General features: G+C 37.9%; 1 protein-coding gene across 1 annotated transcript; it reads right to left on the reverse strand.

The window, feature by feature from the left end:
* Nucleotides 1–12,146: 12,146 nt before the first annotated feature.
* Nucleotides 12,147–13,088, reverse strand: LOC122705245 (olfactory receptor 4L1-like). Its single transcript, XM_043920499.1, has one exon. The coding sequence runs from the start codon at nucleotides 13,086–13,088 to the stop codon at nucleotides 12,147–12,149; it is 942 nt and encodes a 313-aa protein (XP_043776434.1).
* Between the last annotated feature and the right edge of the window lie 2,875 nt (nucleotides 13,089–15,963).

A 15,963-nucleotide genomic window follows, 5' to 3' on the forward strand; every position in this document is an offset into this window, starting at 1 on the left:
ATCCATCTATCCACTGTTGTTTGAATTTACCAATGTGAAACAGATACAAAGGCCTGCAGATATAGAGGGCTGACTATATTTTATTGAGGATTCTTACATCTATGTTAATTAGGGTTTTGGCTAGTAATTGTGTGTGTGGGGTATTGTTTTCTAGTCTTGGTACTAGGGTTATGCTGGTACAATGAATTTGAAAAGTTTCTTCCTCTTTAATTTTTTGGAATAATTTGAGGATAGATGATAATTCTCTAAATGTTTGGTAGAATTCACCTATGAAGCTGTCTGGGTCCAGGACTTTTGTTTTTAGGGAGTTTTTAATTATTGATTCAATTTCATTACTAGTAATTTGCCCATTCAGATTTTCCCTTTCTGATTTAGTCTTGGAAGATGGTGTATATCTAAAAGTTTATCTACTTCTAGATTGTCCAGTGTTTGGTGTATAACCGTTTATCAGAAAAAATGAATCTTACAATCATTTGCATTTATGTGATATTGGTGTTTACTTCTCCTCTTTCATTTCTGATTTTATTTATTTCCGCCCTCTTGTATTTTCTTGGTGAGACTTAATAAAATTTCAACAATTTATTTGTCTTATCAAAGAACAAACCATTATTTTCATTAATCTTTTCTATTAAAAAAATTTTTTTTTCTCTCTGGCAGCACCACATGGCATATGGGATCTTAATTCCCCATTCAGGGATCTAACCTGTTCCCTCTGTCTTTGACACACAATCTTAACCAGTGAACCTCCAGGGAAGTCCATAATCTTTTCTACTATTTTTTGTTCAATACTTTCTACTCATTTGTTTCCATTCTGATATTTATTATTTTCTTCTTCTGTTAACATTAGACTTCTGCTTGTTCTTCTTTTTCTAATCCCATTAGTGCAAGATTAAGTTGGCTATTTGAGTGTTTGTTTCCTGAGGTAGACTCATATCACTATAAATTTTCCTCTTAGAACTCTTTTTGCTGTGTGGCCCATGGGTTATGTTACATTGTGTTTCTATTTTCATACATCTCAAAATATTTTTTGATTTTTGATTTGATTTTGTCAAAGAGCTATTAGTTGTTTAGTAGCATATATTTAGTTAAAGACATGTGCTCCTTGGAAGAAAAGCAATGGCAAACCTAGACAGTATACTAAAAAGCAGAGACATCACTTTGCCAACAAATGTTCATATAGTCAAAGCTATGTTTTTTCCAGTAGTCATGTATGAATGCAATTGTTCAATCATAAAGAAGGCTGAGTACCAAAGAAATGATGCTTTTGAATTGTGCTGCTTGGAGAAGACTCTTGAGAGTCCTTTGGATAGCAAGGAGATCAAACCACTCGCTCCTAAAAGAAATCAACCCTGAATATCCATTGGAAGGATTGATGCTGAGGCTGAAGTTCTGATACTTGGCCACCTGATGTGAAGATCCAACTTATTGGAAAAGACTCTAATGCTGGGAAAGATTGAGGGCAGAAGGAGAAAGGGACAACAGAGTATGAGATGGTTGGGTGGCATCACTGACTCAAAGAACATGAGTTTGAGCAAACTCTGGGAGATAGTGAAGGACAAGGAAGCCTAGCATGCTCCAGTCCATGGGATTGCAAAGAGTTGGACACGACTTGGCAACTGAACAACAGCAATAAGCCTATGTTTAGCTACCACGTTTGTGTTTCTTCCAGGTTTTTTTGCAATTGATTTCAAGTTTCATATTATGGTGTTCAGAAAATATGCTTGATATGATTTCAATCTTCTTAAATTTACTGAGGTTTGCTTTTTTGCCTAACATGTGACTTATTCTGAAGAATGTTGCAAGTGCACTTGAAAAGACTATATTCTGTTGTATTGGGGTGGAATTTTCAGTATATGCATATCTATTAAGTTCATCTGGTATAAGATATTTGTTGTTTTTCAGTCATTGTATCATGAGCAACTCTTTGAACCCCATGGACTATAGCATGCCAGGTACCTCTGTCCTCCACTATCTCCCAGAGTTTGCTCAAATTCATGTCCATTGAGTTGGTGATGCTATCTAACCATCTCATTCTCTACTCCTTTTGCCTTCAATCTTTCCTAGGATTAGGGTCTTTCCCAATGAGACAACTCTTTACATCAGATGGCCAAAGTATTGCAGCTTCAGCTTCAGCAACAAGAATTAATGACTACTTTATCCAGACTCAGGTTTTCCTGGTGGCTAAAATGGTAAAGAATCTGCCTGTAATACAGGAGAGCTTGGTTTGATCCCTGGGCTGGGATGATACCCTGGAGAAGGGAATGGCAACCCACTCCAGTATTCTTGCTTGGAGAATCCCATGGACACAGCAGCCTGGTGGGCTACAGCCCATGGGTCACAAAGAGTCAGATACGACTGAGCAACTAACACACACATATCCGGCAAGAGTTTGGTGTGGGGTGTGGAAAAATAAGTGAAGAAGATTAAGAGGTATAAACTTTCAATTATAAAATAGAGAAGTCAGGAGGATTTGATTAAAACTTGGAAAATATAGCCAAAAATATTGTAACAACTTTGTATGCTGACATGTTTACTAGGCTTATTATGGTGGTCAATATTTAATCTGCATAAATGTCAAAAATCACTATTTTGTACACCTGAAACTAATATAATATTCTATATCAACTACACTTAGAAAAAAAGAAAAATAATCAAGATTTAAAAAAAAGCATTGACAATGTTAATTAAGTCTATTAGTGTAACAGATTAAATGAGTGAGGATAATTATCTCAAACTGTGCAGAGAAATTTTATGAATTAAATATTCATTTATTATTAAAATATTACAAATCTATTAATAGAAGAGATATATCTTTATTTCAAAAAAGTATCATCCATGATGGTATTTTAGAAACAAGCATTGCAAATTTAGGGGGAAAAAATGCTTCTCTTCAGCACTGTACTGGTGGTTCCAACCCATTCAATATGAAAAAATCCAGAAAACAATAGCTACTTGGTCTGGAAAAGATCAGGAAAAAATTGCTATTTGTTTTCTGTATACCCCTTCATGGATCACAGCCTTGTCTTGGCGAAGGGACTTGCATAACTCAGTGAAGCAATGAGCCATGCCGTATAGGACCACTCAAGATGGACGGGTCACAGTGAAGAGTTCTGACAAAACAGGGTCCACTAGAGGCTTGGGATTTTAAGAGGAATCTATATACAAAAGACAAATGAATGGTAGAAAATTTCAACAAATGTAATGAATATATAATGAATGTATGAAAATTTGTTATTTTTCTACATTAGTAATGACATACTAAAATATAGAGTGTTGGTCCTTTAATGGACCGGAACCTGGTGGTCCGGAGTCAACAATAAGAAAGTAAGAGAGAGAAAGAGGCTGATAGCGCTTGTTGGCCCTTTAATGGACTGGAACCTGGTGGTTCCGAGAGTAAGAGAGAGAAAGAGTCTGATATCCCTTGGTTTACACGGAAAGCCAATAGAGCCCTGTTCTTAGGCTCGCGCTGCTGCACGTAGGCACCAGGCGCCCTCTCGAGTGGATGAAGGCACAGTGCACCTTCTCGAGAGGGTCTTAGAAGCCTGGGCAAGAAAGTGAGCTCAGCGGGCCTCCGCGCTCCAAGGAATTAGCCAGAAATAGAGAGAGAGACAAAGAGAGAAGGAATAGAAAGAAACAAAGAAAGAAAGACACGGGGACCAAAGCTCTGATGGAGCAAAGGTGTTTTAATCAACATGGCGTGGGCATATATACTGTCTTACAAGGTGGTTATTCTCAGCAAAGACAAAGATTAAAATTCCAGACTTACAAGACATAAGATGATCCCTATCAAAGAGAGAGTTGCAAACGGTCACCTTTTACGATTTGGCTCATAATAAGGAAGAGGGTACTTATCACTGTAATGAGAAATGCCTGGATTTCAGCCCTGGGAAAGGCATGCCTCTCCTCTTAATTCCTGAATATTCAGGAATCAATAAGGGCCAGAGGGTTCCTGACAGATCCAAGACAGCACACAGGAAGCCTTTTGTTAAATGCTTCCTGACAATAGAGCAAAAGATATTTCTATGTAATAGCTTGAAAATATAATGCCTGATAAATCAAACAAATCAAAATCACTAAATATAAAATAATAAAATGTAACTAGGTAAAGAGATATACTAGGTTTATGGATTAACATAATAAAAATCATGAAATTATCCATTCTTTCCAAATTAAACTGTAAATTCTATCCAATTTCAATTGATATCCTAAGATTGTTATTGTCTAATTTGACAACTTATCCTAAAATTGTAAGAGTTAGGTAACAAGAAGAACTTAGATATTCTTAAGGTAGCATATTTGAAGAGTATAGATTAACTGTGCTAAGTACCAAACATATTTAAGATTTTATATTGTTGTATCTGAGAAATAAAATGACTAATGGACAGAATGATAGAGTCCAGGAACAGAGCCAAGCATAGATGAATGTTTGATATGTCAGGCGAGTGTATGCTCCTCGGTTCTTTGTCTCGTCACAACAAAGATTTGGAGTGACGGACATTAAAGCCCCTTGGTGGGTCACAGCTCTTGGAGGACAGACCGTGTTATAGCTCTTAAATAAATCACTGTTACAGCTCAGTGTTACAGCTCTATTTATTTAGATGATAGCAGGAAAATCCATCTTCGAGGTGTGAGGGCACTTAGATCCAAAGATGGGAAGAGAAGAGCGCCCCATCGTGTGGGGGAGAGAGAGAGAGAGAGAAAGAGAGAGATAAAAGAGGGAATAGCCTTGGGATCCAACTCAAAGGTTGGGATCTGAGCCCCAGCCTGTAGCTTACTTATCCAAGAGACTTGATCCAACCGCCCAAGGCTGCCTCCCCTGCCTTCGAAATCTTGCAGCTATTGCAGTCATGATAGAAGATGCTTTAAAACTCTCCTTTGGGGGCAAACTAACTATTTTTACCAGCCCCCAAGTAAAACAACTCCTAAATGGGAGAGGCCATTTATCGATGTCTGATCAAAGAATCTTCAGATATCAAGTAATACTGATGGAAAATCCAGGCCTCACTATATCCCCTTGTGAGGTTCTTAACCCACCCTCCTGCCTACCCCCGAGGGCTCTCTCCCCTTTCACTCCTGTCTAGAAACCTTGGACCACTGGACAAAACCCCGAGAGGGATTATCAGAAGATCCTCTGATCAATCCTGAAGAAATCTGGTACACTGACGGAAGCAGCTTTGTCTTGGATGGAAAAAGAAGAGCCAGATATGCAGTAGTCTCAGATTTTGAGATCATAGAGGCTAAGCCTCTGCCACCAGGTACTTCAGCCCAATTAGCTGAGCTCATAGCTCTGACTCGAGCTTTAGAGCTGGGAAAAGGAAAAAGAAAAGCCATTTATACTGACTCCAAGTATGCCTTTCTGGTGCTACATGCACATGCAGCTATTTGGAAAGAAAGGGGCCATTTGACCACCTGAAGGTCCCCAGTCAAATATGGTGATCAAATCCTTAGACTCTTAGAGGCAATCCATCTGCCCACTGAGGTCTCAGTCTCCCATTGTTAAGGACACCAAAAAGGGAGCACAGAAGTGGCACGAGGGAACCAAGCAGCTGATCAGGCAGCAAAGAGAGCAGCATTACAGAACAATGACCTAATAGGGGTTGCCACCTTAGTTCCACAGCCTAACTTGCCAGAAACTCCTTCATATACTGAAGGTGAAACTCTTAAAGCTAAGAGTGAGGGCTTTCAAGAAGACCATATGGGGTGGTTCCAAAAGGAGGGGCTCCTTTTTCTGCCTGGGAACCTCCAATGGAAGTTGGTTAACTCCTTACATGCCACCACCCATTTAGGAGAAAAGACCCTCCAAAGATTACTAGAAAGGTCTTTCGGAGGAACAGGCTTCCAAACAACTGTAAGACAGGTGGTCTCCTCTCGTCCCACTTGCCAATTAAACAACCCCCAAGGAGTTCGAAGACCCCAGCTGGCCCAGCCTGTCCAATGACGTGGGGCCTATCCAGGAGAGGACTGGCAGATGGACTTCACCCGGATGCCAGTTTCTCAAGGGTATAAATACCTATTAGTCATGATAGATACATTCACAGGATGGATTGAAGGCTTTCCCACCTGAACTGAGAAGGCTGAGGAGGTGGTAAAAAAACTGCTCCATGAAATCATTCCAAGGTTTGGTCTGCCTAGGTCATCACAAAGTGACAATGGGATGTCATTTACTTCTAAGATCACCCAAGGAGTCTCTAAAGCATTGGGCATTACTTATTATCTCCATTGTACCTGGAGGCCTCAGTCATCAGGAAAAGTAGAAAGAGCCAACCAATTCTTAAAATCAGCGATAAAATGATAACCCAAGAGACCTCCCTGGGATGGAAGGAAGCTTTACCAATAGCTCTCCTCAGTACCTGTATTGCCCCTAAGAATCAGGTTGGTTTTAGTCCTTATGAGATGCTATATGGGAGACCTTTTGTTTATGTCAATGACCTCTTCCTAGATCCAGAGGTTCAGACCCTCCAGTCTTATACCATGACCATTAGGCAATACCAACAGGATATACGCTTGTGGGGTATGAACCAGGACCCAAAAGACTCTAAGGACTCGCCATTATATGCTCCAGGGACTCAAGTCATAATTAAAGTCTGGAAAGAAGGGTCCCCAAAGGCTCAACTCCAGCCCACATGGAAGGGCCCCTACCCCATAATACTTTCTACTCCCACAGCGGTCAAGGTGCCAGGACATGACTCCTGGATTCACTACTCACGAGTCAAGCCGTGGAAGAAAACAGAAGAGGACACTCAATACACCTGTGAGCCCCTGGGAAATCTCAGATGCCTATTCAGAACTACAAATGAGTGCCCTTCTAATAAACAACCCCAAAATCTGGTCTCTGGCGATAAGATTTCTCAAGACAGCTCTAAAGAACCAACGCAGCTTGGCAGAGATTGTACTTCAAAACAGACAGGAGATAGATCTTCTGATCCCTGAACAAGGAGGGACTTGAGCCATCTAGCGATGTGAATTTGAAATTGGCGAATGCCCCTACTAGTCCTTGTTATGCCATACTGACGCTGCTAATGATTGTTCCATGTACTGTCAATTGTCCAACCTGTCTTGTCTCTGCCCAGGTCAAGCTACGACATGCAGCGCCAGTTCAACAAAGATATAAAACTACAGCCAACCACAGAAAACATCAGTCATCCTTAGATGGACACCGCTATAAGGACTCTGAGGCCTGAGACTAGCAAGAGGGGGAGGCCCAATGCCCCTTGCCATCCCAGTTCAGCAGGAAGTAGCCAGAGAGACCTCGACACCCCTATTCCCAAAGAATGGGCCTCCCATCTCTTGAGGGGGGAATGTTAGGGGGGAATGTTAGGTAGTTAGAATAGGGAAAAGGAGTCCAAAATGGCGGTGGCTAAAAGACCTGGAAGGGAAAGCCCACGAAAATAGAACAAAGGAAGGTCTGAGGACCGGAGTGAGAACCTCAGGTAAAACAAACAACGCTCTTGCCTAAGCCCAATTTGCATAGGACAGGCCCAGGGGGAACAAAAAAACATAAAAAGAGAAGCCAAAGCCCCCCTTTTTTTCTCTCTCTCTCTCCCCTGCGCGATGGGGCGATCTTCTCTTCGTGTCTTTGGATCGACGTGCCCTCATGCCTCGAAGATGGATTTTCCTGCTATTATCTAAATAAATAGAGCTGTAACACTGATTTATTTAAGAGCTATAACAGGGTCTGTCCTCCGAGAGCTGTGACCCACCAAGGGGGCTTCAGTGTCCATCACTCCAAATTTTTGTTGTGACAAGACGAAGAACCGAGGAGCATACACTCGCGTGACAGATATATAGCAAAGATGACATTACAATCAGTAGGGAAAATCTATTCAATAAATCATATTTAGATGATAGTTAATGTCCATATAAAATAAATTATACTCCTTTAATATACCAATAAAGATTTAATTTCTTATTGGATTAAATAACTGTGAAAAATAAATGTTTAAAATTATAAAAAAAGGGTAAAGACAAAATATTTTGGGAGATTACTTATGAAATGTACTACAGAGGAGACAAAAGTTTTAAATCTAAAGGAAAGAAATTGATAAAGGTAACTAGTAAATTTTGTATATGTATAAACATCACAAACTTTTCATATCATCTATGGGAGTGAAGGCCTTTTCAGTTTATATAATTTTTTTATAAAAATGATAGCATCTGCAAAGATTTAGCTTAAGAATGAACTAAAAAGATGAAAGAGGATGTCCAATAAATATTCAAATTGTTGCCCAAATTCACTATTAGCCAAGAAAATGCAATGAATGTTTTAAAATTAAAATTTAACATTTTATTTTAAAATATTTTTTATCCACCTAAATGGAAAAAAAACACAGCAATTTGCAAAATTCGATATTGATAAGTCATAGAGAAATTAGGACCCTTGGTAGAGTATAAACATCTACAATTTAGGAAGAAATTTTGTAATTTCTAGTAAAGTTAGATTTATACCTTACAATTCAGCACTTCTAGTTCTAGGTAAATATCCTACAAAAATTACCACATGTGCACAAAGAAATATATATATATATATAAACATGTATATATATAAACATGTATACTTGTATATATATATTCAATTGAGACATTATTTATAATAGTAAATAATTAGATAATTCTAAACTTTTTCCGAGGGGAGAGGGAAATACATTTTAGTATATCTATTAGAAGAAGACTGTAGCCATTAAAATGAATAAACTAAATTCAACAAGTGGGGTGAGAAGGTTAGATATACACATGTAAAAATGATGTTGGAATTTTAACCTTTCACCATATACAAAAATTAAATCCAAATGAATTAAATACCTAAATGTAAGACCTGACACTACTGAACTTAAAGAAGAAAATACATGAGAAGATTTTGAAGATGCTGAATTTGGCAATTATTTGTTGGATATGGCAGCAAAATATAGCAAAAGCAAAAATCAGACAAAGTTATATCACAGTTATAAACTTTTCTGTAGCAAAAGAAACAATCAAGAGAGTGAAAAGGCAAACTACCGAATAGGAGAAAATATTTGCAAATAATATACATAAGAAGTTAATATATAGAATATATAAAGATCTCGTACAACTTAACAACATGAAACCAAGTAACTGATTGAAAAATAGGCAAAGGACTTGAATAGACATTTATTCAAAGAAAATATGCAATAGTCAGCAAGCATGTGAAGATGTTCAACATCATTAATCACCAGGAAAATGTAAATCAAAAGCACACTGACATATTACCTCACAACTGTTAGGATGGCTTCTGTCAAGACAAAAACCAATAAAAAACAAGTGCTGATGAGGATGTGGACATGCAGAGAAATGGAAAGCCTTTGCATTGTTAGTGGGAATATAAAATGTTGCAACCATTCTGGAAAACACCAGTACAGTATACTAACGCATATATATGGAATTTTAAAAGATGGTAACGATAACCCTATATGCAGGACAGAAAAAGAGACGCAGATATATAGAACAGATTTTTGGACTCTGTGTGAGAAGGCGAGGGTGGGATGATCTGAGAGAATAGCATTGAAACATGTATATTATCAAGTGTGAAACAGATCACCAGCCCAGGTTGGATGCATGAGACAAGTACTCAGGGCTGGTGCACTGGGAAGACCCAGAGGGATGGGATGGAGAGGGAGGCAGGAGGGGGGATCAGGATGGGGAACACATGTAAAACCATGGCTGATTCATGTCAATGTATGGCAAAAATCACTACAATATTGTAAAGTAATTAGCCTTCAACTAATAAAAATAAATGAAAAAAAATTAAAAATAGAGAATAAAAATAGAGTTACCATTTGATACAGACATTTGAATTCTAAGTGTATATGTGTGGGTGTGTGTGTGTGTGTGTGTGTGTGTGTATAAAGAGTTGAAAACAGTATCTTGAAGAGATATTTCCACACTTATGTTCATTGCAGCAATATTTACAATAGACAAGGGGTGGAAGCAAATTAAATGTCCATTGATGAATGACCGGATAAAGAAAATGTGGCATGTACATAGAATGGAATGGTATTTAGCATTAACAAAGAAGGAAATCCTATCATGTGCTACAGCATGGGTGAACTTTGAGAACAGTATCCTAAGTGAAATAAGTCCATCTCAAGAAGATAAAAATACTTCATGGTTGTCTCAGGTACTCAAATCCTTAGAAACAGAATGGAGACTGGTGGTTGCCAGGGTGAGGTGAAGTGAAAAGAGCACTTGTATAATTGCTGTAGTTTTTCAGTTTTGAAATATGAGAAATTTCTAGAGATCTATTTCACAAGGTGCATATATTTAACATTATTGTACAATTGAAAATTAAGATGTTATATTTTAACCACATTTTTAAAAAGGATGAACTAGAGCAGGATATATTTAAGAAGATGAATCTTTACAACATAACAGTGAGTGAAAAAATAAATTTTAGAATAATGGCAATAATATATGGGTACCATTTGTATGAAGTTAAAACTATGCAAAATGTATTTTTGCACAATATATGAAAAAGGAGGAAACTAATTTTTTTAAATATACAAGGGAATGATACTCATGGAGTTGATGATAGTTATTATCTTTGCTATGGTAAAATAATTGGATATAGAGGATTACTTAGAGGTCCTTATTTTTTCTAATAATCCACTTTTGTAGTAAGAATCTGAAATAAATAAGGCAAATGTTAAAAATTCGACAAAATCACATGCCATATCAGTGTCTACATTAAACTCTACAATTGAAATAGTTTATAAGAAAGATACAAATATGTCCATTGATCTCCAGGGACCTTTCCTACCCTTCTCAAAGGGTATTTTTAAAATAAAAATTTAGTGTGAAATATATCAAGCACATATGGCTAGAGATTCATTTTTAAAGCACAATTTAGCCTATAATTAGTATGGACTGCAAGGAGATCAAATCAATCAATCCTAAAAGAAATCAACCCTGATGCTGAGTCTGAACCTCTAATACTTTGGCCACCTGATATGAAGAGCTGACTCATTGGAAAAGACTCTGATGTTGGGAAAGACTGAAGGATAAAGGAAAAGAGGGCACCAGAGGATGAGATGGTTAGGTAGCATCACCAACTCAATGGACATGAATTTGAGCAAACTCTGGGAGATACTGAAGGACAGAGGAGCTTGGGATGCTGCCGTCCATTGGCTTGCAAAGAGTCAGATACGACTTAAATGACTGAACAACAGCAAATTGTTTACAGGCAATGAAGAAAAAGTATTGGATAGATACCCATAATACGATCACTGAATGTTTGGGGGAAAAGCAGAGCATTTGAATTGGATGCCAAAGAGATCATAGAACATGTTTGTGTTCTAATACCCATAGCTGTTTATCAAACTTGTAAATTGGCACACTTTATGCAATCCAAGTAGCTTGAATACTTTCTGTTTTATTGTGAAGTAAATAACTGAATATAGAGAGACTTCTTTATTTTTTCCTTTTCCACGTGTATTGAAATAGTAGTAATGCTCTTACTTGACTCTTGATAGATACGTGAGAACAACTGTGAATACAAACATGAATGATGGAATAAGGTAAAATGAACTGTGTGTAACTTTTATGTTAGGGTGGAACTTCTATTTTCCTTAAGAATTAAATATATGCTTCTTGCCAGCAGATGACACTATTATTTGGATCTACCTACTTATAGAAACTAGCCCATTTTCCTTGTCAAAAAGCAAGAATTCTTATACATATTAGGATCCATAAAATTGTAAGTTTATGTGTGTATATGCTTATGAGTTGAGTTAATACTTTTCTATGCACATATGGCCAACTGCAGAATTTAGCTGAAAGATCCCTCATTTTGAATTTAAAAGTGGACCAATTTATATTTGATTTTTCTTTATTTAATGAAGTTTAGTCCTGAACATTTCTGGGTTTCCCACTATAGTTAGTGAGTCAGTTTTTTTTTTTTTTCTCCTTATTTCTTTATTTAAGAAATTTAATCCCAGCTGAACTGAATTTAATTTAAAATTATTCTTTCAATAAAACAAAATATATTATAGAGATATGATGATGGAGCATTTGGTAGGTTTAATATACATTATGAATATTTAAAAAACTACAAAAAGACGAATTAATACCAACTGATTCCAAGATGTACTATATATGCGTTTTGGTCTAGAAATCTTTTTCATCATGGTTGTTGCCTAGAAGGTCTTTCTGGAGCTCACGTGTTGGGTCCTCAGTCTACTCATGGCTGCTTTCATCTCCTGATTCCTCAGAGTGTAAATAATGGGGTTCAGTAAAGGTGTGATAACTGAATAAAACACAGAAAGAAATTTATCCACTGAAAAGCTACTAAATGGCCAAGCATAAATGAAGATACACGGCCCAAAGAACAGAGTGACCACTGTAATATGAGCAGATAGCGTGGACAGAGCCCTGGAGAGACCACCAGAGGACTGACGTCGAACGGTTACCAGAATGACAATGTAGGAAATGAGCAAGAGTATGAAGGAGATGAAAGACAATAGCCCACTGTCAGCAATTACTAACAACTCCAGAACATAGGTCTCAGTGCAGGCAAGCTTTATAACCAGCGGAAGGTCACAGAAAATATTGTCCACTATATTGGGACCACAGAAGGGCAAGGTGATGGTAAAAACCATCTGGCTCATTGTATGCACAAAGCCAACAGCCCATGATAGCAGCACAGAGCCTCTGAGTACCCGGTGGTTCATGATGGTTGTGTAGTGAAGAGGTTTACAGATTGCAAAGTACCGATCAACCGCCATAACTATGAGAAGTGTCATCTCACTGCCCCCTAAAAAGTGAAGGAAGAACATCTGTGCCATACAGCCCCATAGAGAAATAGTTTTATTTTTCCTGACAAAATCTGCAACCATCTTGGGGGTTGTGATTGTAGAAATAGACATATCGAGAAAGGAGAGGTTTCCAAGGAGGAAGTACATTGGTGTGGAGTGCAGACGAAAGTCCAAAGTTATGGTGACCACAACGAGAAGATTTCCTGCCATAATCGCTGCATAGGCCAATAAAAATATGAAAAAAAAGAAAAGCTCAAGTTCCCAAGTGTCGGTGAGTCCTAACAAAACAAACTCAGATATCATTGAGCTATTCATCATTTTCATCAAGTTATGTATGTATTTTCAGAAAGTCTTTAAAATGAAGGTAATCCAGAAAAAGTGATTATTTAATCTGTGACAGTAGTTTTCAAGGTATAGGCATATAGAAAGTAGTATTTGATGCCTACAGAAAAAGAAAAGGTAGATATTTCTGAAAAATGCATTTTAATTGACTAATGCAAGCACATTACTTGTATACACTTTCACATTACTGCATTTATTTTCAAACAAAAAGGCACAAAAGGGAAACTTCTGGTAAAATTTTGTAAATATAGTTTGTGGGTATAGATTTTCTCTCCACATTTATTTGTTGTTTTTACCATGAGTTCATGAATTTATGAACCCTGAGTTTAATGGATCAAGTAACAGTCAAATGGTCTTTGGTCATAAGTTTTTTCAAGTGGATTGGAATATAGTCATGTAACTTTTTGGCAGCTAGTATTCAATCTTTTACCCTTTTCACCTTCCCAATTTGAAATATTCAGATATGTTTGTATGAGTTGAATTATATACCCACTCAGCAAATTGTTACAGGATTTTCTTCTCTCACCTATACTATATTCTCACCCTTCCCTTTTAGCTCAAGTATATATACCAAATGCTTTAACTTATTCCTGAAGACTTAAACTGGCTACAGTCTGTCATGTGTCTCTACCTCCCCCAAATATTAATAAAATAAGCTTCCCAGGAAGTTTCTGCACAGGAACACAAATGTCAGGGAATGTTTGACGGGAGGATTCCTACGTGCTGTCTCTCATGAGTCCTTTGTCCCTCTTCAAGCGGAACAGCACGCTGCTCCCAGGGACTGAGGTCATTGTGTGAGGCAGGCTTGGGTCTCCTTTAGTAAACATTCTCTTTAGGACAAAACTGCTTTGTCTCTTTCCCCTTTCTTGAGATATGGATTGTCTCCTGACCTTGTGACTAACATTACCCCTTGGTAACGGTTGCTGTACGTTTGGTTTTCTGATCTCTATCATTCCCAAAAGAAGTTTCTTGTACCACAGCCTATATATACTCATGGAAAAATCACTAAAGCACCTTTGCTCAATCAGAGCTTAGGTCCCCGGGTCTTTTTTCTCTCTCTCTCTCTTTCTCTCGTTTACTTTTTTATCGTTGACTCCATACCACCAGGTTCCGGTCCATTAAAGGACCCCAACACACAAATATTTCTGTGTTGATGATTCTTTCTTCCTTTGTTTCTTCCTTCTCCCTCTGTCCGTCCTTCCCTCCCTTTCTCCTTTCCTTCCTTCTATTTTCTTTCTTTCTTTCTTTTTCAGTTGTGTTCCGTGTCTCATACTTTGGTTCGTGAATAAAACTCTTAGCCTCTACTTTTTGTCTATTTCCCTGACTCTCTTGTTGCTGGATTCCTGGCTGGAGTTTTCTTTCTTGTCTCTTTGCGTTCTCCGTGTAAATGATCTGTAAACAATCATCAAATCTTCCACAAGTAGTGCTTATTTCTTCCTTTGGCTCCTAAATGCTTACCTTTTTGTGATGATTGCTTTCCTCTGACTTTTCAAACTTGTGCCCAGACTGACCCTTGATCATTCCTGGCTCAAATATCCTTGATACTTGTACTCTTCTTTTTCCACAAAAAAAAGAGTGGGCACTGTTGGCTTACTTTTGTCTGCTTTTCTCTTTGATTTAGATCTTTGGGCCCCATCTTCCTGTTTCTTTTTTTTCCTTTAAAAAACTGTTAATGACACATACCAACTGCACAGACACAGATGCAGAATCACAGATATACACATATATGCTTATGCCAAGTTCTAGTTCTAGAGTACAAGGACAGAATGTGGAAAATTTACTCTGAATTTCCCTTTTATTTCTTTATAGTTCACAAAATATTCATAAGTGATTGTTTAGTCCAGTTATCAAAACTTGAAAAAACAAAACAAAACAAAACAAAACACTGAACCAAGAGTCAGGAATCAAATCTAGTCCTGCGCTAACATGTACTAGGGAAATATACTCTTTAACTCTTTTCAATGTTGATTTAATTTTCTATAGAAATAAAATATCTACTCTTCAACCTCTCAAAATGTTATAAGACTCTAAAGAGCAATGTGTTGTTTTTGTTGTTCTGTCACTCAGTTGTGTCTGACTCTTTTCAACTCCATGGACTGCAAATTCCCCCAGAGTTTGCTCAAACTCATGTCCATTGAATCGATGATGCCATCCAACCATCTCATCCTCTGTCGTCCCCTTCTCCTCCTGCCCTCAATCTTTCCCAGCATCAGGGTCTTTTCCAGTGAGTCGGCTCTTCGCATCAGGTGGCCAAAGTATTGGAACTTCAGCTCCAGCATCCATTCTTCCACTGAACATTCAGAGTTGATTGGTTTGATCTCCTATCCAAGGGACTTGCAACAGTCTTCTCCAGCACCACAGTTCGAAAGCAGCAGTTCTTTGGTGCTTAGCCTTCTTTATGGTCCAACTCTCACATCCATACATGACTACTGAAAAAACCATAGCTTTGACTATACAGACCTTTGTTGGCAAAGTGATGTCTCTGCTTTGTAATACGCTATCTAGGTTTGTCAGGGCTTTTCTTCCAAGGAATAAGCATCATTTAATTTCATGGCTGCAGTCACCACCTGCCTTGATTTGGAGCCCAAGAAAATAAAGTCTGTCACTGTTTCCATCCTTTTTCCCAAGTATTGGCCATGAGGTGATGGGATCAGATGCCATAATCTTCATTTTTTGAATGTTGAGCTTTAATTCAGCTTTTTCACTCTCCTCTTTCACCTTCATCAAGAGGTTCTTTAGTTCCTCTGCACTTTCTGCCACTAGGATGGTGTCATTGGCATATCTGAGGTTATTAAAAATTCTCCCATATCTTGATTCCAGCATGTGCTTCATCCAGCCTGGCACACTGCATGATGTA

This window comes from Cervus elaphus, chromosome 12, assembly GCF_910594005.1.
Source record: "Cervus elaphus chromosome 12, mCerEla1.1, whole genome shotgun sequence".
Lineage (NCBI taxonomy): Eukaryota > Metazoa > Chordata > Mammalia > Artiodactyla > Cervidae > Cervus > Cervus elaphus.